We start from the raw sequence: 26668 nt of genomic DNA, 5'->3' as shown, positions 1-26668 counted from the left end.
TGTCACTCGTTGAAGATTCTGTGGAGAAACTATGCAAAAGTTGAAGCAAAAGTTGACAGTGAAAAAAATGGAAAAGCACAAAAAGTGAAGTTAAACAAATGGAGTTGGATCTGAAATTGAATAGTTGAGCTCAGTTTTTTTTTTCTGACTATCATAGTGAAATGCAAAGAATCATTTTCTTGATCATAATGAAATGCCATCACACTCACAGCATATATCAAGAAAAAAGTAGAAGCATGAAAACGCGAACGTTAAAATGTGGTTGAGACCGACATAAGTTATTAAGTTAGAAAACAATTAACACCTTTAGAAAAATTTAAAAGTAAAAAAAAAATAGTTCTTAAAAAAAAACACACTCAAACTATAGCCTATATTGGAAAGGTATATTTTCAAGATTTATAATCTATAGATCGGCCATGGTGTGTTAACAAGAATGCTGATAATAATCGTACGGATAACACATCTTCCTGCGTTTAGCTCATAGCAGTAGCCCAGAAGAGCATGGTAGGCAATGAAAACCCCACAAACAAATCCTGCAACGGGCGATGCCAGAAGGGTTAAGCTGCAAGTTTTTAAACTTTAAAAAATATTCAAATGTAAAATGTTGCTGATGTTACAATGTTGTTGTAGTGATTTTTTGGTTTATTTAACTCCGTTTTCGTTTTTCCCACAATAACATGGCGTCTGCGCCAAACGCTACTATAAACTACGAAAAACACCAAACAAAAATGACGTTGCACTGAGAAAATGTGACGTATACATCCAAAGTGTTGCCATATTATGTATTCTGTCACTAACTTGTGAATAATTCAAGGTTGTTTGGAACAAAGAATTGTAAACAGAAAAATTTTCAAGCCCCAGAAAAAAATAGCGATGAGAAAGGTCTCAGCCGAAAGTTTGGCAAAACACAAGCGTTGAAAAAACCAAGGATCTGTGGGTCATTTACAAATCTTCCAGAATTTGGCTGAAAAACAAAGTGAAGGCTTTGTAGTTTAATCACCTTGAGGCGGAAAAAACAGTCAAGGACAGTTTGTGACAAAAAACACTGTTAAAAACAAATTACAATCTACAATTTAATATATATAGCATAATTACCAAGATTAGACCCTGTCTTAATTTTTCAAATTTGATCTGCTTATACCATTCTTTAATTGAAAGTAGCCTGAGGTATTGCATTACGACTTGGAAATATGGCAACGAAGGACTTATACAAAAACTTCAAAAAATCTGTGACAAATTTTATCGTATTTTCCGTCCCAACAATGATAGTTGTAGCAAGATCCCGATATCAATTGAGCAATTGTTCAAACTGGAAATTGGTGTTTTTGTGTTTAAATTTCACAACAATTTACTACCAGATTGCTTCACCAACCTTTTTAAATATGTCAAAGAGGTTCACAGCTTGTCTACAAGAAACCATGATGATGATTCTCTAAACATTCCATACTTCTCAAAAGCGCTTACTCAACATTCAATAGAATTCACAGGTGCGAAAACATGGAACGAATTTCCTTCTTCAATTAGAAAGACTGATACAAAGTCACTTTTTATTCACAAACTAAAACAGCATTTAAGCAAAACGGACACGCAATACATTGAATAGAAAGACAACGTAGAAAGGCTTTCTTGCATTCTTGTGAAGATTTTAGTGGAAATCCGAAATTATTTACAAAAGACTAGGCTTACCTAACAACAATATCGATTGCTTGTGCTGTACTTTTATGTTTGTAGATATTAACAGCAAACGCAATACTCCATAATCAACACGACACGTCGCAAAAGGGGAGGAAAGCTTCATCAACACCATCAGGACATCATCATCTACCAGCTCATCCATTCCATCATTCACCAGGACAAGAAACAATAACTTAAACTGGATATCAAACCTCAATCGTCTTAGGCTACTGTGTGATGTGCAGTCTAACCATAGAAAGAGCTCAACACCTGCTCTCCTGGGCCACATTGAAACGGGCTTTTGCCTGAGGATGGGTTTCTTTTATGTCCGGTTTTCTTTCTCCACCCTATTATTATTATTATGACTGCTCATCCACATCAATATTGGAACTGGCAAATTCAATCCACAACACTTTTCATTAGGCTGTCATTTATTACTACATGTGTGCTTCTCTCTGTTTTTGTTTTATTTTTTGCTATTTGTTTTTTTGGGTTTTGTGGCCGTGCTAACTACTGATATATAGCCTACTACATAATTTTTCATTCAGGCACGTTTTAAACCTTTCAAGGTTTTGCCACCTTTTCCGTTCGTTAACGTGCTGGTAGGTTTATATCGATTTTTGTAGTTAGTATCTTTTTCGTCCCGGACGCGTTAATGACAAAAAATAAAATGATTGATTGATTGATTGAATTTGCATCCAATGTTTAGAAATTTATGTGGAAGAATTTGGCAACACTGAATTCGACCAGTCAAACATAAATTTATGATGGATAATGATCGTGGAATAACACTGAAAGTTTTGTGTTTTGCTCAATTTTTTGTTGAGTGATAGCACTCTTAATAATAATAATGTTTGTTTTTATAAAGCGCTGTATTCATCGCAGAATGCGTTGCTTCTCAGCGCTTTACAAAGCAGACAGTGTTAATGCAGCTGTATAGAGGCGCAACTGAGTAGGGTACTGTACATTATCACCCGAATCCATTCCATTGCTCAGTGCCAAGCAGGAATTAGATTCAGTACCATTTAAAAAAGTCTTTGGCATGATCTTAATAAGAAATTAAGGGTGTTAAATCGTTCACTTTTTTTTATAACATCAGCATTCAGCAGTTGTTCACGCGGTTTGTGCTATTGCGCATAGTTTTGTGTAGCTTACTAGGTCTTCAATTTTGGTTGGTTGGTCGGCGCTGCGAGTTTTTCAGTTGGGTATGTAAACACTGAGCTAACGAGACGGACATCTTTATTTGAATCCAGGTCAAGTCACTACTGGTGCAATGACTTTAAATAGGCTACTCTTTGCTCAAAGAAGTAAGGCTAAGTCGGGTGATAATTTCTTAAATGTTAAACAAACAATATTTAAAATACCACAATGGTTATACCCCTTGAATAACAATAAATAGACAATACTATATTTATGACACAACATGTATGATTACTACATGATCTACTATTCAGGCACGGTTTAAACCTTTCAAGGTTTCGCCCCTTTTCTCGTTTATTGACGTGCTGGGAGGCCTGTATCGACTATTGCAGTCAGTAATTAATATCTTTTTCATCTTGGATGCGAAAATGACTAAACATCTGTGATTTACAGGCAATCTAGTTTTCTGTTGTGCAAGTATGACTCAGGCTGATGTTGATGAATTATTTGATGTGAAAAATGCTTTTTATCTAGGACTTTATCAACAATGTATTAACGAAGCCCAAAAGATTAAGGTATGCATGCTTAAAGAGTGGGAATATAGTGTGGTATAAGTTGCAATAGCCTACTGTAGAAAGTTGTTATTGCTTAAATTATGAAAAAGTGGGGATAGCTTTTTAAGGCTATGTGACTAGAGCGAGTCAAGCATGAAGTTTGTACTCAACATGCACCTAAAGCTGTATTAAAAACATGTGTTGCAGCAGTTTTTTACATGATTTGGCTTTAGTCACCATGTATGGTCCCCTGATTCCTTCAGCAGGATTCTTGCTATTTTCTTTTACTTGTTCTTCAACAATGAAGAAACAAGAAACGCTAGAGTTATAGCCTTGTTTATCACCATTTTCCATGTGGCTTTGTGTGGCTCAACCGTTGTGTAAGTTGACCATGAGATTTTGGTTCACCACTGTTTGTTAGTACTGTAGTTCATTTGTCGACTGTGTTTTTTGTTGCTTCTTGCTAACTTGTATATATGCTGCAATTTTAATTGCACTTCATGCTATCACAATAAGCACTAACTAAAGTCATTAGGCTATTTTATTCCACATTTTTTTAATAAAGATATTGGTGTTTGTGTTGATTTTATGATCTTATTTTCTATGCTTTTTGAATGGTGAATAAGAAAATTCAATAATTCAAGTTTTTAGAATGATGTTGGACTTTTTCAATTAGGTGAATTTTGTAATTTTTTTTCCAATATCTGTTTGTATTTAAAATTAATCTCGTACATGTGTTGCACAGCATGTGGTGTTTCTTTAATACTGTAAATTGAAATCGTTGCGTACGGTATTGTTACTTTCTTAATTGAAGATGAAAATTGTGTGACATAGTTGAGGTTTTTTTCCAGATTAAAAGTACAGAATGTGATGTGTTCTTGTATCGATCTTACATTGCTCAAAGAAAATTTGGTGTAGTCCTTGATGAAATAAGATCTTCAGCTGCTGAAGAACTTCAAGCAGTGAGGTTATTGGCAGACTACCTTTCCAATCCATCAAGAAAAGATGCTGTATTAAAGGTGATTACCAAACAAGCATTACTTGCTTATGTGGCTACTCATCTTACAAATTAAAAAAGGTTTCTTGCTCAGTGCTCACTTTTGTTTAGGCTACTATGTATTTTGCTGTCTCAGCTATGATTTCATAAAATTATGAAATTATGACAAATTGCTCCAGTCATAAAAAAACAACCAATTTCAATAGTTGTAAAGAGCTGTCCATAAAAGACGTTCGCAGTCTGCAGTCAGGGGGAGTGAGGGTTGCAAATTGTAGACTTTTCATTGACACAGTGCTGATACAGGGAGAAAATGGTCTTTTTTGTAATTTTATGAGGACGTTTTTTATAGACAGCCCTTAATGTGAGTACAAGACAATGAGTGTGACACTTACGTTTTGTGAAACAACATTATTCTGTATAGCCGAAAAATGTTTGTAATTTTTAATTTATTTCTGTATATATATATGTACTGTTAAATGCCATGTCATTGCTTGGTTTTATCTCCTTACATTGTTTGGTCATAAATAACATAAATAAAGCTTAATTGTAAATTGAATTTGTATAGTTACTTTAGTCACTGAAGGGATGATGAAGATGGTGCTTTACACTTTTAGTATAATTTTCTTTCAAACCATTTAAGTATTAATATTACACGATTTAAATATTAATTTACATGTTGTGTCAGCTTTTTCAAATTGCCATGTAATTTGGTAAATTATTTACTTGACACTGTTTGTTGTTTCAGGCTCTTGATGAAAAACTATCCGGAAATGTTGATGTAGAAAACAAAACACTGCCATTGATGGCAGCAAGCATCTACTATCACGAAGCAAACTATGATGCGGCTTTAAGAGTTCTTCACAGCACAGAGTCTTTGGAAGCGTATGTCTTGAGTAGATTAATTAATTCAGTGGTCAACATTTCTAGGCATGGTACTTTTTTAGGAATTTTGGCAGTTTGTTGTAGAACGACATGTCAGGACTCAGGTGTCACTTGAATGCTGTTGTTCTCTTATTGAACAAATGTCTGCTCCAACACTGCCTGTGAAAGAAACCCGGTCACAGAATCAACCATGGATGTGAAAATATATACCGATATACCTTTTAAACCCTGTAGTTAAACTTTTCAAAACTTGGATTGGATTTTTGAGCTCTATATAAGTACCTTACCAGCGCAAGCATTACTGTAGGGTGGATCAAAAAAAACGAATTTTTGAGTTCAGCTTAGTGCATCTGCCAAAAGATGCAGTTTGGGATATCTTTTACATTGGTACTTGAAAAAACATTTTTTGACCCCGCTTGACCCCTATCCAAGTGCGCTCTAGTGGCCACCAAGGCAAAATTCCTTAAATTAGCCATAATACTTTTTCTAGTGGGTGTAGGCTAATGATTTTGGTGTCTAACCCCACTAAATCAAGTCTTAGGAAGTCACTTCTGCAGTCTAAAATGATGCATGGGCAGCCAAAATTGCATAATGACATTTTTGCTCTAAAAAAGGCATTTTATGGGAAAGAAATGGCATTTTTAGATTTTTTTGGGCAGTTTTATGGATGAAATACTAAAAACAGTGTAACCTAGGTAAAACACACGAGGATGTGACCATTTGTGTGCAAACTGGCCTCTAGTCCAATGAGGTGGTTGAGGTGATATGAGGTCCAATAGACTACAGAAGCATACGATAGTGCAGCTGCATGCCGCATATATATTTATTTGATAGTGTAAACTTAACTATTGTATTTATTACAGCTTTAGATATTGTTTATTTCAATGTTTGTAAGTATCTGATCACACTTAACTTAATTGAGTTTATATAATGTTTAATAGAGGCAAAACTTGCATTTGGCTTCTGAATAAGCATCCCATTGAACACATCCTGGGTAGTTTGCACTCAACCCCCTTGTTTTTTACTTTTTTTTGTACATACTGTTGACTTGTAGATTTGTGAGATTGTTCCACTAGACAAGAATCTTTGCTGGTCCAAAAATCAGTAGAATTGGGGCACGTTTATGTGGGCCACCATCCCATTCAAATTTTTAGGTTTGCCATTAAGTAAATATTGAATTACCGGTATTTTCACGCTTCTCAGCAGAATTTGTATGTTTCAACAAAATAATATGCATAAAACTTTTGCCTGTTCGACTATCTATCGTACAGGGAATTAAAAGAATATGCTTGTCTTAATGTCTATACGAGTTGTCTGTGAATTCACATTTTTTATGCGTTGGAATAGCTAAAAATACAACTCCAGTGAGCGGAAGTGGTCTAAAATTCTAATTTGACACTGGAAATAGATCAAATACCATAGAATAGAAAGTTACCAATATAGGCTAGTAAGTTTGCTACATGAAAGCCTGGTATTGAATCTGTCTGTAAACTTTTACTAACACATTTTGTCACAGAAAGCAATGTGATCGACTAGTCTAATCTGTGCAAGAGGATATTAGTTTTTTTCCTTTCTCAAAGTAGGTGTGTCTTTTCTGTTAGTTTCCACTATTTGTAAAGTGTTTTGATAGTGTTCCTCGTTTTTGGCACAATGTAGGTAATCGGTGCTCAATTTAACTCCATGTTCAGCCACATTGTAAACAGCTTTCTGGTACGACTCTGATTCAGACCATTTCTCTACTGATAAAGGAAAAAAATCATCATTTATCTCTAAAACAGAGAAAAAGAACCGAGAGTCCTTTGTGATAAAATCTGTCAGTTTTGATTCCAGATTGAGTTCTGATGGAAAACGTGGTCCATAGCTGGCCAGTGCCAAACCGATCTGCTGGTGTAAAAACAGGATCTGTAGGTTTTACTTGTATAAGTTCATCAGCCATCTGATGTTTACCTCTTCCTGAACTTCAGAGCTGAACAGTGCCAGTCCAGTGGTACCATCTCAGCAGAGAGATACCAAAATTGATGTTTGATGCTACGTTCAGCAGCATCTGATATCAACTTATGCACGGCTCCATATCTGAGAATGTTCTTGTATATACATAGTCAAACGGTTGCAAGGAGCATCTACAGCAACACTACACCGAAACCAATATATATATACAGTAGACGAGGGAAATAAAATTCATGAGATCTTTCAGTTTAGCCACTTGTGAACCTGATGTGATAGTTCCCTTAGGTAACTTAGCTATTTGATTTTCCAGTAGCACCAATTAATAGGAATGAATCAATTTGGCCATCCATCTGGCCTTGTGTGTGGCCCCAGAATGGTAGAATTTCTCATTTTGTAGACCAGGACTGATATAAGCAATGCACATTGCACAAGTTCATAAGTTATTTATAGTCGCCTCAAATGAACTTGTATTTGCTTTGTGCAAGTTGAACAACGTCATCTTTGAGGTTCTGAATGAGATCGTGTGTTGTTACTGGAAAGCTGTTGACATCCAGTGTACTTAGCAGTTAGCCACTGTGGAATAGAACCCCAGTTATTGCGGAGTCTTATGAAGATGCTCATTTCTGGTTATTTTAAAACCTCTAGCTTCAAATCTTCAAAGATACATGACACAACGATTTCACCAAAGTGATGTAAACAACCTGACCAGAGAAGTTCCTTATCTTAAGAGCTACAGTAGAAGCAGTTTTTGCGTTTCTTTTTTTTTAGAGTGTTTTTGTCGTTTTTCTGCACTAAGAATCCTACTTTCTTTCCTTCTGACTCGTGCGAATAAAATAGAGTCAAATCCGGCTATTGTGGCTGTCCTGTCTGTCATCATTCCTTTTAAGAATGATATGTCTGCAGGATTTGATATAAGCTCCTCAACAAAACACTAACATACTGATTTCGCCTGAACCCGTTGTCATGCATTTTGTGTCCATTACTGTATTGCTACATGGATAATTGGATGCACAAATTAAAGGCAACATTTTTGCAATTAACTTTATACGGTAATTGTTTGCTTTTATATTATATGTTTGCTTCAGTGTATTAACAGCAATACCTTTAGAAGCATTATGAATTTGTTTTTCTTTGCCCTTTTTTAAAAAAAACAGTAAATTTCCAACTTGTTCAAGCATTTTTGCTGAATAAAGGCTCTGATGTCATTTTGCTAGCCCATAGATGATTTTAGACTGCAGAAATGACTTCCCAAGACTTGATTTAGTGGGGATAGACACTAAAACCACTAGCCTGCACCCACTAGAAAAAAAATTATAGTCAATTTAAGGAATTTTGCCTCGGCGGTCACTAGAGAGCTCTTGGATAGGGGTCAAACGGGGTAAAAAAATTTTTTCAAGTACCAATGTAAAAGATAGCCCAAACTGCATCTTTTGGCAGATGCACTAAGCTGAACCTAAAAATTCGTTTTTTTTTTATCCACCCTATGCAATAGGCTATCGATGATTTATTAAACAAGAGCATAATATTGAAATAGGCTGCCCATAAATTTTTCACCTACTTTATGCTGGAGCATTGTGTGGCATTTTTATGTCAAATAGCTTCAGTGTAAAATGAAAACACTATTCGAAAGATTGACTGCTTAGTGCTTAATGCACCGGAGCTTGAGAATCTTTTGTAACTAACTTAATCCCTAATATTAATAATGCTATTTACTTTTGTAGCTCTGCTTTGGCTATTCAAGTCTTCATTGCAATAAGCAGAGTCGATCTTGCCAGGTTTGTACCTAAATTTAATGATCTGGTGTAGTTTAAAATCTAATTACGTGGTGGGATTGCTTAACGGATAAGGCGTTCACTTTCTAACCAAAACTGTCTTCAGCCTACAAAAACGTCCCACCAAAACTGGCGTATATTTGTTTCCTTTTTATTATTCATACCAGAAATTGTATTCCTGGTGTAAATGGTAAAAGGGTCATTCCACGCCAAGCGTCCTAGACCTATCAGTTTGACCCTCTTAGTCTAAGTCTTCGATTTTTCTCAAACTTGGTCAAAATGTTATTTGGCATGATTTAGCCATGCATTACAAATTTTAGCTCAGTATCTATTATAGTTTTGGAAATATGATGCTTTAAAGTTTTAGGTACCCTCTAAACTTTTCCGCATTTGTTTTTTTGGACCATTTTCATTTAACCATATCTTTTTCTCCAAAGTTTATTTTACCAGGCAACGACTTCACCAAGTTTGATAAGTAACATGATATTTATTAGAAAGTTACAATGCATCAAAATATGCACACCAAGCAAAAAAGCCAAAATAACACCATTTTGTGGTATAAAAATACCCCCGTAAAAAGTGTTGACAAAATAATCTTTTTAACCATTTGATGAACATTACCTAAGGAACTTGTGTACAAAGTTTTGGCTTTGTCACTCAACCAATGAAGCGGTTGAAGTGAAAGAGCAAAAAATAACTGTAGGGACAAAACTACTGCTCTGAGCCATTTGGAACTGTTTTTATTGAATTCGGTGTCCCTGAAAACCCCCAAATAGCAATTTTCCCCACTCCTCTACCATCTATATAAGAAATATACGTAAAATCACTCATGCGTAACCAGGACTTGCACCTCGTGTGGCCAAATTGCAATCCTCAATATCGCGAGAACCGAAGGTCATAGAACGCTAATTTTTTTTTAAATAAGTTGTCTCAATGAGCTCTATCTGAACACAATATATCATAAAATTCTGGAACCATGAGTGTACTAATATTTTTTTCCCTAAATTAAGCATGGAATGACTCCTCTGCAAAGAAGCCAATTTTTTATTATGGGGAGTTAAAATTGGACCCCAACTTACCTCTTCATAGTTGAGTGACAAAGTTAAAACTTTGTACACAAGTTCCTTAGGTAATGTTCTTCAACAGGTTAAAAATATTATTTTGTAAACACTGACATTTTGTATTTTGTTATTTTGTAAACACAGACATTGCCATCGGCTGCAGCATGGGTCAGGTGTACGTCGGAAGGCGTACACCGATGCATAGCGCTCAAGTCCGCTTTCCCGCAATGCAGGATAAAGATATAACAAACAAACAAACTTTTTTACGGGGGTATTTTTACACCACAAGATGGCGTTATTTTGGCTTTTTTGCTCGAGGTGTATATTTTGATGCATTGTAACTTTCTAATAAATACAATGTTACTTATCAAACTTGGTGAAGTCGTTGCCTGGTAGGGAAAGAGCATACATGATAAATATAATAACAATCCTACTTTTCATAAAAGAGTTACAGACTTCCAAATATGGCAAAAAAATTTGTTTTCGGTGAAGAAAAGAGCTACTTTGAGGCTTGATTACTCCACTATGCTGTAAATTAATTGCATTTTGACAAGGCAATCATGTAATATAGCTAAAAGTGAACCATTTTACCAAAATAAACTTTATTCAACCTTCTATGGTTAATTGAAAATGGTTCAAAAAACCAACTGCGGAAAAGTTTAGGGGGTACCTAATACTTTAAAGCAGTGGTTCCCAACCTTTTTTGTTGCGTTCCTCCCTTTGCCTATTTTGGAACTATTCATTCCTCCCCATATTACTAAAAACAAAAAAGGGAGTCCTAAATTTTAGAAACCCTAGAATTTTAACTAAAATGGTTTCTCTAGAATTCCCCCAGATTGTAATAGACACCATTATGTTAGGGTTCTAAGACTCTTTCCTCATTCCGATCGGAAGTAAAAACGGGATCAGGGACCGCACAGCCGGCGGTCTATAAAAATTACCAGATATGCCAGTTTTTGGTTTGGCTTATCAAAACCATCGTGTCGATCATCCTCATTCTGCGCAAGCGGAACCCAAGGTATGTGAAGGTTTTTTAGTGGCGTGTTGGCCAGTGGCGTAGCCAGAAATGTTTTTTTGGAGGGGCCAAATATTTGATGGATCGAAGAGAACAACAAAGTGTTTGATTAAAGACATCGCTACCTCATGCGCAGTGGCGTACCCTGGTCGGTTGAGCAAGGGAAGCAATAAAACTGGTGGGAGGTTAGAGCGTGCCGAAGGCACGCGTATTCTAGGGGGGCCCGGGGGCATGCTCCCCCGGAAAATTTTTGCAAAATTACACTAAAATAATGGATTATAGCGCTTTCTGGAAACACTTTTAGGGTAATATTTGTATGAAATTTATTAGCAAATAAACAGCTATTAACTTATTAAATGTAGCTCTTGCACACGAACGGCAAAAACTGAAATTCCTCCCCTGAACTCATGAAATTCCTCCCTAGGGAGGAATTCCTCCCCGGTTGGGAACCACTGCTTTAAAGCATCATATTTCTAAAACTACAATATATATTGAGGTAAAATTTGTAACGTATGGCTAAATCATGCCAAATAACATTTTGACCAAGTTTGAGCAAAATCGAAGAGGGTCAAACTGGGGTCTTTATGATTTTCAGGACGTTTGGCATGAAATGACCCAAAAGGAAAAAAACTATCTATCTATATCTATCACTACCTTCGAACCAGATTTGACTGGGGTAATGAAAGTAAGACGTCAGAAGTATTATCTTTAACATAACTGTGTTTGTAAAATTTCTGGATGTTTCAAGTTCGTTCAATGTAGATAACTCGTATTCCGTAAATGTAACTACAAAATGCTTGCGTATATTTTTGTTGCATGAAAATGCCGACATTAAATGGCACAATATGCATAATTTATTGTGCAAAACATGATCATAATCTATTTTAGGGCCTCGGTCATAATAAGTTGAAACTATGTTACCAAATTGCATCTAAAAACAGTTGTTTTCTGCAGAAAAGAGCTAAAAAGTATGCAGGAGGCCGATGAAGACGCCACGCTAACGCAGCTGGCACAAGCTTGGTTCAACATAGCAGTTGGTGGCGAGAAACTTCAAGATGCGTATTATATCTTTCAGGTCAGCTAGCATTTCTTTCGCTTGTTCTTCTTGCGTTTGAGGCCGCCGCAGGTCACGTTGTTAAATCCAGGCACAGCAGCCAATGGATTGTGTGTTTATCGAGCGTGGTTAGGTCCACATATCTATCCTGGGGTCCGTATGCTGATTCGATGGAACTGACAGTTTCATGTATTTGACAAAACAGAAAAAAATGCATTTCTGCTACATCCAATTTTTGTTTAAAGGCCATTGGAGGTAAATAAGTTTGCTACTGGCGTGTGATTGCATTGGTAGCTTGTAATTTTACTGTTATTATTAACATTGTCCATATGTTACTTTACCGTAGGCTCCACATCATTTATTGTCAACTCATCGTCTTCGTAGGTTGTAACAAATCCAAGCTCTATCTCAAACGGTGTCCGACAAATTGTTCGTAAGCAATTGTTCGTAAAGCAATTGTTCGTAAGCAATTGTTCGTAAGCAATTGTTCGTAAAATTAATTCTTCGTAAAACAATTCTTCCTAAAGCATTTTTTCGTGCATGCAGTTAAAATTTGATGTATACGAAGAAATGCTTTACGAAGAATTGTTTTACGGATTTCATTTTACGAAAAACAGTTTACGAAAAACAGTTTACGAACAATTGTTTTACGAACAATTGCTTACGAACAATTGCTTTACGAACAATTGCTTACGAAGAATTTGCCTATAACCATCTCAAACGCCCGCTTAGCACTTTCAAGATGAGTATTGAGTATGTAATCACTGGTGCAAGTTTTTGTTTACCCAAAAATTAATAAAAGGGCTTTATTGACCTAACGAAAATTTGACTGAATCAACCATTGTTTCTTGATTTATATGCTTAAATAAGGCAACATCAACGAAAAAAGAAGTACGTATAAGCAGGCAGCTAACTCCACAACAAATATTACGTCACCAAGAAGAGTTGATATTTGACATATTGTTAAGTTTAACAGGCTATAGCCCTAGGAAGGGCCGTAGGCATTTCTCCCTAGAACAGCTTAATCACAAAAGAAATCAAAAGCTATTGTCGAAGGAGCGCCACTGCGCAGTCCACGGTGCGTCTTTCAGTATGGCAACTGACTAGTGGACCGTATGGTCGTTTCGTTGTCTTCCTATCAATAACAAAACTAAGACATTGTATGTATTATTGTTTTAGATCTCTTCTGTGTTCTGTTTGTTTGATACAATAAACAATTGATTGATTGTTATGCTAGACACAGCCACAAGCTCTTGAACGATATCAAACCGGGGCTTAATTAACTTTCTGGTCTTTCAATGTATGAATTTGAAACCTACTCTTGATGTCCAAAACTTTTACTTAAAACCATACCGCAAGAAGTTAATAAAAAAAATTTGACCTTATTGACTTTACTTGCCCTAGTAATCACATTTTACTCACCCAGGAAATGGCTGATAAGAATCAATCTAGCAGTCTTCTTCTGAACGGACAAGCAGCTTGTTACATTGCTCAAGGCAAATGGGAAGAAGCTGAGGGTGCGCTTCAAGAAGCCATGGACAAGGTATGAAGCTTCTGATAACAGTTTTACTTTATTATGTTAAACCGACATAACATTTTTGTTACGTACCAATAGTCTTAGTCAGATTTGACCTACAGTGAATAAGCATTTTTGCTTAGTTTGTAGGTTTACTAGATTTTGAATTCTACTCTAATTCTCAGCTTTGCGGGTACCACCTGTAAACACTAAACAGTGTATGTCCCATTTTGCAGACACCAATGCATTTTGTATGTTAAAAATTCTGCTTGTCTATTATTGTGAGTGTGTAATGTGCGTTTAGCTAAATCTACCGAAATATATTTTTCGTTTTTGCGACGTTTTACTTTTATCACTGCAGGACAGTAATTGCGCTGAAACTCTGATAAACATGATCCTACTTTCTCAACATCAAGGCAAAGGACCTGAAGTGACGAACCGATATTTATCTCAACTTAAGGATTCACACAACAGTCACAGATTCGTGCAGGAGCTGCATAAAAAGGTGAGGCTGAGCATATCGATTTGCTTCTGCGCAGATGGAGCGTCACGATTGTAATTTGTGCAGACACGTTTACAAAACCTTGTGTGTTGTTCATTGGGCCAACTACGGAACGTTTACATTTATTTTGACTGGCAAGTATCGAAATTTGAGCTTGTGGTTTGCAGGAGAGCGAGTTCGATCGTCTGGCTATGCAATACGCGCCAGCATGAGGAATTGTTGCAGCTGACCACATCCTCCTTTGAAGAACCACTTCGTCACCGAACTTACTAGGATATTTAACTTTAGGCTTCAGTTGTGCAATTTCAATGGACGTTTCCACAGATTTCCATCTTGCATTGTAACAGTTTTATATTTTCTATATGTAAAGCTTAATGACGATGATCTCCAAGGAAAAGTCTCAAATATAAGTTATACCACTTTTAAACAGATTATAGTGTTTTCAATTTCTGAATAGCTTCGAAATAATACCGTTACAAAGCCAATTTAACGCAATACCTGTGCTTCGTGTGGACTACCAGTTAGCTTAAGTCCACTGCAGACGTTAAAATATGATACCGGCCTAATTTTGCTAATTGGGCCGGTATTTAAGTTTTACCATTGCTCTGAGCTTGTTCCGCTATTCAGCTTCCCGCCAAATGCATACTTACTTACGAAATAGGCTACAAAGGTGCATTTAAATGCGGTGTAAATAAACATTCGATTGGGTGTCGGCTTTTTTCATTCAAAACGACCAAGGGCAGCTTAGACATTCATAGTCTCAACGTATGTTACAAAGGAAGCAAAAGTGATGTCAACTCGACCGAATGACCAACCTAAGCACGTCCGCAAATGTAGTGGAAATTACACAAGCTGGTTAGCGCGTGACTTCGTGGACGAAGCCGCTTCAAAATCAAACGGCGCTGGTTCGACTCCCGGGGTGTGGGCTTGAGCAACGCATTATAAGGACTGCTCTCGATTCAGCGGCACCTAATGGATCGAATAGTTCCCCAGCAACCACACTTCAACAATCGGAAACTTCACTCTGTCAATTTCCATAACCGGCCCTGCGTCAAGAGCCTTGACAGGTATACAAAGCTACCAGGAATGGCCTATCAAGGCTTTCTCAGTCCGAGGATAAAGTTTCCAAACCAACACAAATCGACTGTAGTGCACTAGTGCAGGCCCTTAGAGGAAAAATTGAGCATCTTTAGGCTAAACGTGTTACACGTTGTTTTTTTGAATTTTTTTGTAGTTGATGAATCTAACTTCAATTTTAGTGGGTGCCGCAACTTTTTGGGTCACGTGATCACCCCCAAATCGGGGATTCCCCCCAAGTCAATTTTGAGCTCTTCACGGCATTTTTATGCAATTAGATACGTTATTTTTTACATTTGGACTGACTGCCACTACAAAATACACGAGATAAAAATGACACAAAATTATGTTATTAATGACGTCACTGTGACGTCATGTATTAATTTTTTGTTTGTTTTTTTCTTATTGTAGTCGCTTGTTTGTTGTTGGTGTTACTTTTTTGGTTACAATAAGTTACCAATGGTTTTTCAACTGATTTGATTAGTATTGAGTGTCAGTACTAACATATTCAAAATCTTAAGGAATCCAACTTCCGAAAAGTGGTTATTTTCAAGATGGCCGCCAAACCATTGAACAAAACAGTAAATTGACCATAACTCGGTCATCATATGACCAAAACATGTAGTTTTGGTGTCTATATCTAGGTTTTTATACCCTGTGAAGTCAATGAGACCATTCTCAGAATTGTTAAATTATCTGATAGCCTATAAATTCAATATGGCAATCCAAGATGGCCGCTAAACCATTAAAATAACATAGTAAATTGACCATAACTAGGTCATCATATGACCAAAACGTGTCGTTTTGGTGTCTATATCTAGGTTTTTATACCCTGTGAAGTCAATGAGACTATTCTCATTGACTTCACAGGGTATAAAAATAAAATTGGCATTTTTGCTGCAGGGTATAAAATTGGCATTTTTGCTGCAAGTGTAATCCAGTGATTATATATTGATTTTTAGATTGAACGAAGTTTTTTTCATGCTGAGGAAAGTATGCTAATTTCAGCTTAACACGAACACGCAATGCAATATTTGCTAATTATGGGGCCCAATTTTCGTGTTGTTTCCCGACCAGTGCTGATTTCTCTCGTAGGCCCTGTAACTGAGCAGGCATAAAGAGCTCATACGATGTGGTCATGTAGACTCTTGACATAATCAGCGTAAAGAAAGCAAATGGATCAAGTATTACTAATGATCATCGCTGTCACTCTCGATGTCATCGTCTGTAATTATGTGATTGCTGTATGGACACATGAACCAGTTTGGCATGGTCCACATCCAGCATGGTATGGTAGCACATATCTCCGGCAACTACAGTGAGGTGAACACGATTCGCAATTGCAGTGATCATTTTCAGTAGGTTGTCCGGGCCAGCTTTCATGTCCGTCATGATTGGAACCATCTGATTATTGTCTACTTTCCATCCCCAGTCTAGAGCATCCATACCATCGTCAGTAGCCTACCCATCCTGACCATAATCTGGTAGTAAACTCTGAGGCAGTGGAATTTGGTAAAGTATGATGTAGGTGGCAAACGTTCAGGGTGAACAAAGGATTTGGCTGTTTTAATTTTCTTGACCAGCAATGTATTGTATCGCTGTGTTTCTAGGTTACTACTGCCATCGTTGCCAAACATAACGGTCATAGCTTTGTTTCCAAGATCCTTAATGATGTGGTCTGTCTGATTTGGGAGAATAAAGCAATTTGCACATTCTTTGATTATTGGTTGACTTTTCACTAGTTTCTTGAAAGCGTCTTCTTCCCGATACCAAATATCCTTGACGTTGAATCACAACCGGTGAATGCATGAATGAAGAGGAGCTGTAAGCATAATTATGTCTGGTCCGATGATTGCTTTAAGTTTGTTGATGTCGTGTATCTTGGTTGCGTAAGCCTTTTCGGAGCGGAAGTAGAGGTCTTTAATGTCTGGGTCAGTGTCAGCATAGCGTAGTATCTATATTAAATGGTCCGTGTCTTCACCAATTAAAGTCGTACTATGTCGATGAGGGCTGTCCATCTGCCGTCTTGACGATGTCAACATCTGCATCACCTGGAGCGTTCACCACATTGCAGCTTCTATTCCTCAGTTGAACAGAAATTAATCCTTCCTTGTTGGAAGCTCGAGGCAAGAACTGCTCCTTCTTTCCAATGAACTTGGTGTCTACAGTAAAGTGAACAACCGGGTGGACGTTCATGCCGCGTCTTTGATGGGTATTGTCTTTGATAGACGGACCACCATATCCATCAAAGACCACCGTTGCTAAGCGATAATGACGAATGGTAAAATCTGCATACGACTGTACAATAGACCCATAACTGTCTCCAGTTTCAATGGCACTCGATGCAACAGGAACCCTCCATCAAGGACGTAGTGATCGGTTTTCGAGGCAGATTCTTTCACTACTTCATAATCGGCTGACATCACACTGCTGGCATGTTCTGTGATGGCAGTAGCTATTTGAGGCTTATCTTCTGCAAGAAACAGGGTCTGGATGTTACGTGGCTGTCACAAGTAATACTCGTCTTCCTCTCAACTGGTCTGAGTTTTTGGGAAATGACAGTAACAAAACTGCGTTATATCAACTGGTTCAACAAGCTGTGATAACTTCAGTCGATCCAAACTTGTTTACGATTGTTGTAACATCGTTAGATACAGCTCTTAACAATCAAACATTGGACATGTCTGAGGTTTCCCCATGTGATCACGAAGAGGCAGACACCCGTATGTTTCTCCATGTGAAACATGGAAAATCCGATGCCATAGTCAAAACAGTAGATACTAATGTGGTAATTATTGCAATTTCGTGTTTTGACAAGTTAGAAATCTGTAAACTATGGGTTGAATTTGGAGAAAGAACTCGCTTCATTCCAATCCATGATATTGTTTCATCTTTACATCAATCTCCGATGATTTGCGCTTCTTTACCTTTGTTTTATATGCTATCACAATCTGTGATACTGTTTCGTCTTTGGAAAAAAAGGCTTGGGATTGTTGGATGCTTAATTTTACCGCAATGTGTGGCTTATTTAACTCTCTGAATTTCTCAAGCTCACCTAGTTCTGTAAATGACATACAAAAGTATGTCATAGCTCTTTATGGCAATGGTCCTACTATCACGGATGTAGACGAATGCCGTTATATGATGTTTACCAATGGTTGCACTACTGAAAAGCTGCCACCAACGTCAGCTGCTCTGATGCAACATACACGCAGAGCCATACATCAAGCTGAAATACGGAAATCAAGCCTCGTAAATGTTCAGCAACTACCTTCTCCTTTAGCTTGGGGTTGGAAACATAATGATGCAAATCAGCTTGTTCCGTTTTGTCAGTCTACTTGTGGCTCTCGATGTTCCTGTAAGAAAAAATCCATAAAATGCACAAGTCTTTGTTCATGCGAGTACGAAACATGCAATTCGACCACAAAATATCCAATCCTCTCTGATGTTTCATCTTCAATCCACATTGACGTTTCATCTCCAATCCACACTGATCATTCAAGAAATGCTTTTGACTTTCTAAACTCTATCTTGTAACTTGAAAAAACTTGTCGTACACGAATTTTTTTAACATCAAATTACTGTACGTATGGTAGGAATTTAACATCGAAAACCGCTAGTTTTTTCATCTTGAATTAACAGTGTTAAGACTCTGACATTGCATCATCTGGGGTCGTGTATTAATTTGATTTGTAGATCATAATTAGGCCTACATATTATTTTAAATTTTAAAGTGGCATGACCAAAAGGGAAATTCACCCCTGTTAGCTGCTCTTCTGATTATTCCCTTGATGACGTCGTTATTGCGTCATACTGTACTGGAATTATTGTTATTGCTTGCAATTGTAAAATTTTAAGCATTTGCAAAATTTATAATGAGAGTATTTGATCGCATTTTTCGGAATAAACTTACCTTTGGTTCCTGAATTTGAAGTTGTCTAGTTTTAATAATGTAATGATGACGTCATAAAAGATGCAATCATGACGAAACTACTTTTAGGAATTGTAAAATGGTTTTAGTAACCGGTACTCCAACTAAAACCAACAGCAAACGACCAAAATAGGTTAAAAAAGCAAAAAAATATATGTGATGACGTCACAATGACGTCATCAATCAAATTATTTTGTGTTTATTTTGTCTCACTTATTTGTATGTGCTTTTTAAGTTAAAATATACAAAAATCAAATATGCAATTGCACAAAAATGACGTAAAAAGAGCTGAAACGTGATTTCTGAGGAAATCCCCGATTTGGGGGTGATCACGTGACCCAAAAAGTTGCGGCACCCACTAAAATCAAAGTTGGGTTGATCAACTGCAAAAATATGCAAAAAAACAACGTGTAACACGTTTAGCCTAAAGATTCCCCTAAGGGCCTGCACTACTGGAGAAACGCTTTAGCAGATAAAATGGTTAGATTAAGAAAATCTCGTCGCAGTTCTGTTAAAAGTTTTGGGTCTGATATCGCAAGGGAAGGTGTCTAAGGCTTTCTCAAACTGTGCCGTGAAAGACTGCGCTTACAGCATTCAAATCATCAAACCTGTGAAGTGTCAAATTAGTTTGAAAGCATATTATTTGCTTTCGTGTTGTAGCAGGTTACAATGAATACTAATAGCCAACAATCAGCGCTTGACCATCGAACCACTTCCAACCATTTAACTGCGAAGTAAACGTTTTTATGTTACCAGCTTGAAATTGGCAGCTAAGGAGCAACTGTTCAATGTAAGTATGGGTCGCTCCTTATAGCTAAGACACACTGAAAGAGTTACCGTATGTCTATTTGTACAAAACCAGGCACACCTTTTTTAAGTAAATTAATTTACTGACATACAGTATATTGAATAAACGAAGGCTAACTTTAAGTAACTTCTACTACCGTATGTATAGTTTTTCAATATGGCAGCTGCAATCAAAAAGTTAGTGAAAAGAAATGTTTCATAAAAAAAAAAAAATTGAATGTGCCACGGTAAATATCGAAATGTTTTAGTCACAAGCTTGAAAACCACTGGCTAAGGCATAATTCGCATACCTTAGCCTATTGATAAAGTGAATGTCATCTGAGACACCGAGACCTAACCCTGGCACGCCGTCAGCAAGAAGCGGTTGACTTGATCACATCGAAATTAGTTGAGAATTAAAATAAAGTTCAACCAGCCTCATGTTTAAAAAGAATATATATTTCGCTACATGGTAATGAGCATCTTCAGTTCTTATTCAAACTGAAGATGCTCATTACCATGTAGCGAAATATATATTATTTTTAAACATGAGGCTGGTTGAACTTTATTTCAATTCTCAACCTTAGCCTATTGTGCGAAATAATGGGTCTACGTCTTTTAGGCGCCGGTCAAACAGGTGCGCACACTGTGGCGTCTGGATATTTAGGTGCAGAGCACTGTGGCGCCCGGTCATTTAGGTGCTATTCCTAGTAAAGTCTGCAGATTGTGTCAGCTTGGCAGGTAGGGCAATGCTTTTCACACAAAGTTTTATATTGAACAGAAAAATATGTCACGGCTTCCGTGAGTGAAGCTGCTTAAACCGGCAATGCTTTTCACACAAAATGTTATATTGAACAGAAAATATGTTGTTTTGTCTATGCGCGTGTGGAGAAGAGGTGCGAGACAACGCTCTACTACTCTTGATATTAGCACATCTCCACAGGACATTTGCTATGCATCCTGAACACAGGTTGCAGCCAGATGAAACCTTACTTAATCTGTTATCTTTCGCAATTACTTCTACTCGGGATGGATTGGTCGTGTGGCGGATACGTAACTACGTACAGACAACGCTCTACTACATTTCTATAGGGCATATGAAGCCTGGCTACAAGCATAATGGTGCGACTTTGCTCGTTATTAAACCTAGTCGGAGTTTCGACGGAAAACTAAGTTAATCTTCACTCAAGCCTACCACCCGCTTGAATATAGGCTATGGTATATTTTTTACTGTTTAGTGTAGTTATTACTTGACTCACTAAAAGTAAACTCAGTCATGTTCAGAAACTTGAATAATTTATTGATAAAGCTTTCGCCGATGCAAACCTGGACTAACAAATAAACGTCGAACACGCGCATTAAAAAACAATGTGATATATTTTTCTGTTCAATATAACATTTTGTGTGAAAAGCATTGCCGGTTTAAGCAGCTTCACTCACGGTAGCTATGACATATTTTTCTGTTCAATATAAAATTTTGTGTGAAAAGCAATGCCCTACCTGCCAAGCTGATACAATCGGCAGACTTTACTAGGAATAGCACCTAACAGAACGGGCGCCACAGTGCTCCGCACCTAAATATTCAGACGCCACAGTGTGCGCGCCTGTTTCACCGACGCCTAACTGTCTACGCCTAAAAAGACTTGCTCCCGAAATAATAGCCTACGGGCTACGACACAGAGAGAACAACAACTAAATCTGTCGTACTTCTCTGTCATATTAACCGAATAGTCTCAGACAACGACACGAACATGCCATTATGGCGGGCTTGGACCACAACACTGTACAAGTCGGTTGCTTCCCTGTGTGAATGATAGTTAGGAATTAGATTAGTATGATGAAACAAAGTAAATAAAACAACACATTGGAAAAAATATACTGTGAGACTAAAACTAGAATGTACCTTGTTCCAGAGGCGACACCATAAAGAGTTAATGGCAAGTATCTACTGATAGGCATTACGATCAATTTTGAGAAGCTACTGCTAAAACTTTTAAGATTAACTGGGTCACAGCAGCAATAAAACCACAAGAAAATTGAAACAGCCGTGTATAGTGTAAGTACAATAGCAGGGTTCTAGCAAAGTCGAATAGACGCAAAAAATGTAAGCAACAAAATCATATCATCAGTCATCACCATAAGATTTTTTTTGACAAGCAACTCCACCTACTCAGCAATTGATTCAACATGTTTTGAAACAAACATTTTGGACAGCAACTTTTAGAAAAAAATCTTTTGAAAATGAACATGACTCGATGAAATGATACATTGAAAGGACCCCACCAGCTACCACACACACCATACGGCCAAAAATCACAATGGCAACCGGCTATTCTGCACTTTTGACGTCATATACACTATGCTAACTTTTATACGAATTAGGGACAAGTAAAAGAGTGTCTGATGCGTGTTCTTCTAATACGTTTTCAAGGATAAGTCCAATAAATGTTTCCTGTTCTGAGTGAGTCACATGATTGAAATTGATTGGTTGATATTTCCAACCAAGGTGAAATCCACATCTGGGGCACACACTAATTCTCCAAGCAAATCCGGGAAACCATGTTGCATCACTGTACGCCTACAATACAACAATATTCACTGTTAAGGGTTAATACACACTTGAAAGCAACTCTTGTAAAATTAGAATGAACAATGACATAATGTTCATGGAAGAAAAACAATAATGATGTTTTAACTGATTCACCGATAGTCGTCAAGCTGTGTATCATTGCTGGAATTGGACCTGCCTCGATCGACTTGAGTCAAGCTTAATCAAAGAGGAGTCAATTACTTCTATTCCAGTATGCACTTTAAGAGGAGTTGACTTCCTCAACAGAATGTGGTATGGAGGAACAAACTGCTAACCAATAAACCATGGAATTATTTTAGTGCCCTATCCATAAGGTGCTTTACAAAATACATAGTAGTACTGAACTGAATCAGTACTGAACAGCTACGCCGCCCTGACTGTTCAGTATCCACCACCTTTCCTGAAGGTTAACTCTATCCCACAGAAAAGAGTACACTATAAGCCTTGTTACTCAAAGCAACAAACAGTTCACAGGCATCATTTTTTAATCATATATTGATTTCACATGATCATAATGACGGTGCTGTGACAACGAAATCAATTTATGATTAAAAAATGAGGCTGGTAAACTTTTTGTTGCGTTGAGTAACAAGGCTTATACTAATAATACGAGAGAGTCAACTGCTTTGAGTGGACAGTTTGCTGGGTTGGTTCACAAAAACAGAAAAATTTTATTAATCCATACGAAGGAGGTATTGCTTGGTATATATACTTCATAAGTTTCCACAATTACTCAAATCAAATAACAATGAAAAAGATTTTCAAAGTAAAACAAATTTCTTACACTAAATTCATCCAGAATACACTTTAGCTCACATTGTAAGGGAACGTTCAAATATTACGTAACGCTTTTTTCCGAATTTTTGACCCCCCCTCCCCCATGTAACGCCAACGTAACGCTTTTTTCAATCCCCCCCTCCCCCATGTAATGCTTTTTCACTACGAATTCAGCACAAAAAACTACCATTCCGTACTCGAAAGCGTTACGTAACATTTTGCTTGAACCCCCTCCCCCCCGATGTGACGCTAACGTAACGCTTTGCATAAACCCCCCCTCCCCCTCGAAGGCGTTACGTAATATTTGAACGTTCCCTAAGCTGATACGTAAGTTCATGATCAAATCTAGTAGGTTATGTTTCATAACAAACCTCTTCTGAAGCCTGAATGTTTCCACTCTTCAACGTAACAACATTAAATAGACGTTTTTGTGGATTTTCAAACAGTTGAACAGGTACATTTTTCACACCCAACAATGTTTGATTCAGCTGCTTCAAAGCAAGGATACTTGGAAAATGATTTAGCTGAGCTGCACTTGCTATTGTTTCACCGCATTGTTTGCAAAGAAATGTCTCTGAAAGACAAAAATAGTAAATTAATGAGAAATTTATTAATAACAAAGTGTGCACATATACAAAATCATTACTTTTGTTGATTGACATAACCATACATGAGTAATAGCCAATGGCCTTTATCAATCTTTCGTGGGAAGAATTCTATGATACAAACACACCGTTTTTCATATATATACTCCAATTCAAAGATGTACGCACATTGCAAAGCCTACTTTGCAGCAAATGTACAAATACATCCATCTCTCGCTTGTAATCAAACCATTAAAAAACGTGATTTACAGTTGTTTGAGTGGTCTACCCGGTGTAGCAGTCCAAGAGTTACTGCATGCCAAAAGTTACAAGAGTTGCCAAATATTTCATTTAAATTTTATTTAATTTTGTTTTGAAAAATAATTAAATTTTTAACCTCTTAAAAGGTCAGATTAATAATTATAAGTATTTTTTAATGTTAACTGAAAAGCTTGCATTAGTTTGAGAGCAATGAATTCATTACACTTAGTTAAAACAATTTTCGCTTTTCTATCGATTGCAAAAACGCCGGGCACCGCTGGTAACTTTTGGACTGACAGTAACTTCCAGACTGCAACGCCGCAGAAGCAGTCCAAAAGTTACTGCTATTGTAAGTAGGTGTGCTTTTACGAAATTCTTTTGGGAAAATTTGTAAATGGACTGAAACTTCACTTGGTTAGTAGATTAAACCCTCTGCAAGTATGCGAAAGATGAATCCCAAGGATAAATATTCTCATCACGAAACCATAATTCTAGACTTTAAGTTTCGTGCCACGTGTTTTCGATGGGAGTCCAACAGAAATTCATTGGAATCTCAAAGCGTTCAACACCTTCGTAAAAGCTAAAGCCTTCACCGCGTGTGAACTCACTGAAGGTTGATGGCGTTTTGACTACCAGTCGGCCTACATGAAGCCTAAGTTACTTTATATTTCTTCAAAACGATAGTTATGAAAAACCAGACCAAAAATAGGCTCAGTGCTTCATTCACTAGAAAACTTTGGTTTTAACTTTCATGAAATAGGCCTACCCTACATAAAATATAGTCAAAGACTATGTTCGTCAACTACAACTCAAGACCAGCGGCTAACAAGTCAGCCTTCAAATGCAAACTTTGCACGATATATTAAGGCCTGTAGCTTATTAAATGCCACCGATTCACGTATAGCCACGATTTAAACTTTGAAATGTTTGGAGCGATGATCAATTAAATTATTTGTTTCAACAGAGCCATAGCCTATAGCCTACAACGAGTCAATAAAACACTCATAATGCTACATTGTGAATCGTAGGTTGCATTATAGCACAATCAGGATGACAGCAAAAGACTATAGGCTAAGTGGTCATCTAGTCAATCACCTCCCCATGCAAATTTATTTGCCAACGCACGTAAGGCACGGACACAACTTCAAATGGTATAGCCTAATACAAACAAATCAGGTTAAAATGATAGCCTACGTAAATTGTTAGGTTACAAATTCAAATTTCATTCCAATACAGCAACAATTTCTGGTAGGCTACAAAACTCATTTTTTAACTTTCATCTTATTTTCGCTTCATTCCCAATTACGTTTCTGCAGTAAATCATGTTGTTAAGATGCAATGGTGGATAAGTCTTCAAGTTCAACATGCTTCCAATGTTGAAGTCATTTATACAAATCTGCTGCAAGCGTCAAATTTGAAAACCCTGTTATAGTAACTTCTGGACTGGCAGTAACTTTCAGACCGCGTATACGCGGTCCAGAAGTTACGGTAACTTTCAGACCGCAGTAACTCCTGGACCGTTACACCGGTATATCTTGTTTTTAGTTTGATACAAGGTACCGTACTTAAGTTATTTTGGCAGCCGATTGTAGCATCGAATAGACAGCGATAGACACGTGTTTCACCCATGAGGCTGGGCTCATCAGTATCGCACCGTATTCTTGCCACTTGAGTAATCGACCATTTACATTAAAAATGTCGACGAAGCGTTACTGCTGCTCGCTGTGCTAGTGAGTAATCAGCCTTGTGCTGATAGCCGGGAAGAACGCCTTTCTTCACGTACCGTACTTAGTTAATGTAATTGGATTGGCACGTCTTAACATTAAATTATTTTATTTGTTATAACAAACAAACCACTCAGCTATTGTGAAGCAAGTAAATTGTTTAATATTCATTTTTCTATGGTGGTAATTACTTTACCATGATTGGAGCTTTCACATGCACTTCCATAACGAAGCAAAACACTCCATGATAAAGCACTAAAAATTAAATAATATTGCATAAACTTCCAAAAGTTTTGATTTAAGCACATCACCTACAGCTAAAAAACAAAATATATATTAAAAAAACATCACTTTTAAAGTGAGGCATCACATCACTTTTTTCAAATTGATCATTACCATCAAATGAATGATGATGATTACCAGTACTTTAATCGTGATTGAACAAATGTCTATCCTTTGAGAAAATTTGAATTCGAAATTTGAATAGAAAATTTGAAATCTATGGACTTTGTGTCTGATTACAAATAAATAAATTGCAAACTAAATATTCCATGACTTTGCAAAGGCTACATGTATTGTAGAATTTGCAATGAGGTGGTCTAAAAGATCAAAAATTAATCCAACAAAACTCTCTTGAGGCTAAAATTTAAAATTTACCAGTACCTATATATACTTATTTTACATGACTGAAATGTTAAATCTTAAAATGTCCAATATAAATAGCTTGGAATTATTGAGCTGCTATTTATTTATTATAAAGACCATTCAAGTAACCCTGTGTTACATGTTAAAAAGTATAAATAGGCATAATGTGAGGATCTAAA

At 37.0% G+C, this 26668-nt stretch overlaps 2 protein-coding genes across 2 annotated transcripts; one reads left to right on the top strand and one right to left on the bottom strand.

Annotated features, from left to right (window-relative positions):
* Positions 1-3271: 3271 nt before the first annotated feature.
* Positions 3272-14824, top strand: LOC145771646 (coatomer subunit epsilon-like). Its single transcript, XM_082583371.1, has 8 exons — positions 3272-3389; positions 4220-4387; positions 5111-5247; positions 8916-8969; positions 11997-12117; positions 13523-13639; positions 13974-14117; positions 14282-14824. The coding sequence occupies exons 1-8, from the start codon at positions 3294-3296 to the stop codon at positions 14324-14326; spliced, it is 882 nt and encodes a 293-aa protein (XP_082439497.1). The 5' UTR covers positions 3272-3293; the 3' UTR covers positions 14327-14824.
* A 6285-nt stretch (positions 14825-21109) lies between these two features.
* Positions 21110-26163, bottom strand: LOC145772306 (protein cereblon-like). The gene is made up of 3 exons (XM_082584178.1): positions 26041-26163; positions 23647-23849; positions 21110-22486 (listed from the first exon to the last, which is right to left on the bottom strand). Exons 1-3 carry the CDS (start codon positions 26150-26152, stop codon positions 22271-22273), a joined length of 531 nt encoding a protein of 176 aa, XP_082440304.1. The 5' UTR covers positions 26153-26163; the 3' UTR covers positions 21110-22270.
* Positions 26164-26668: the final 505 nt, after the last annotated feature.

This window comes from Aplidium turbinatum, chromosome 6 (assembly GCF_918807975.1).
Source record: "Aplidium turbinatum chromosome 6, kaAplTurb1.1, whole genome shotgun sequence".
Taxonomy (NCBI): Eukaryota; Metazoa; Chordata; class Ascidiacea; order Aplousobranchia; family Polyclinidae; genus Aplidium; species Aplidium turbinatum.
This window is presented reverse-complemented; position numbering and strand designations above follow the sequence as displayed.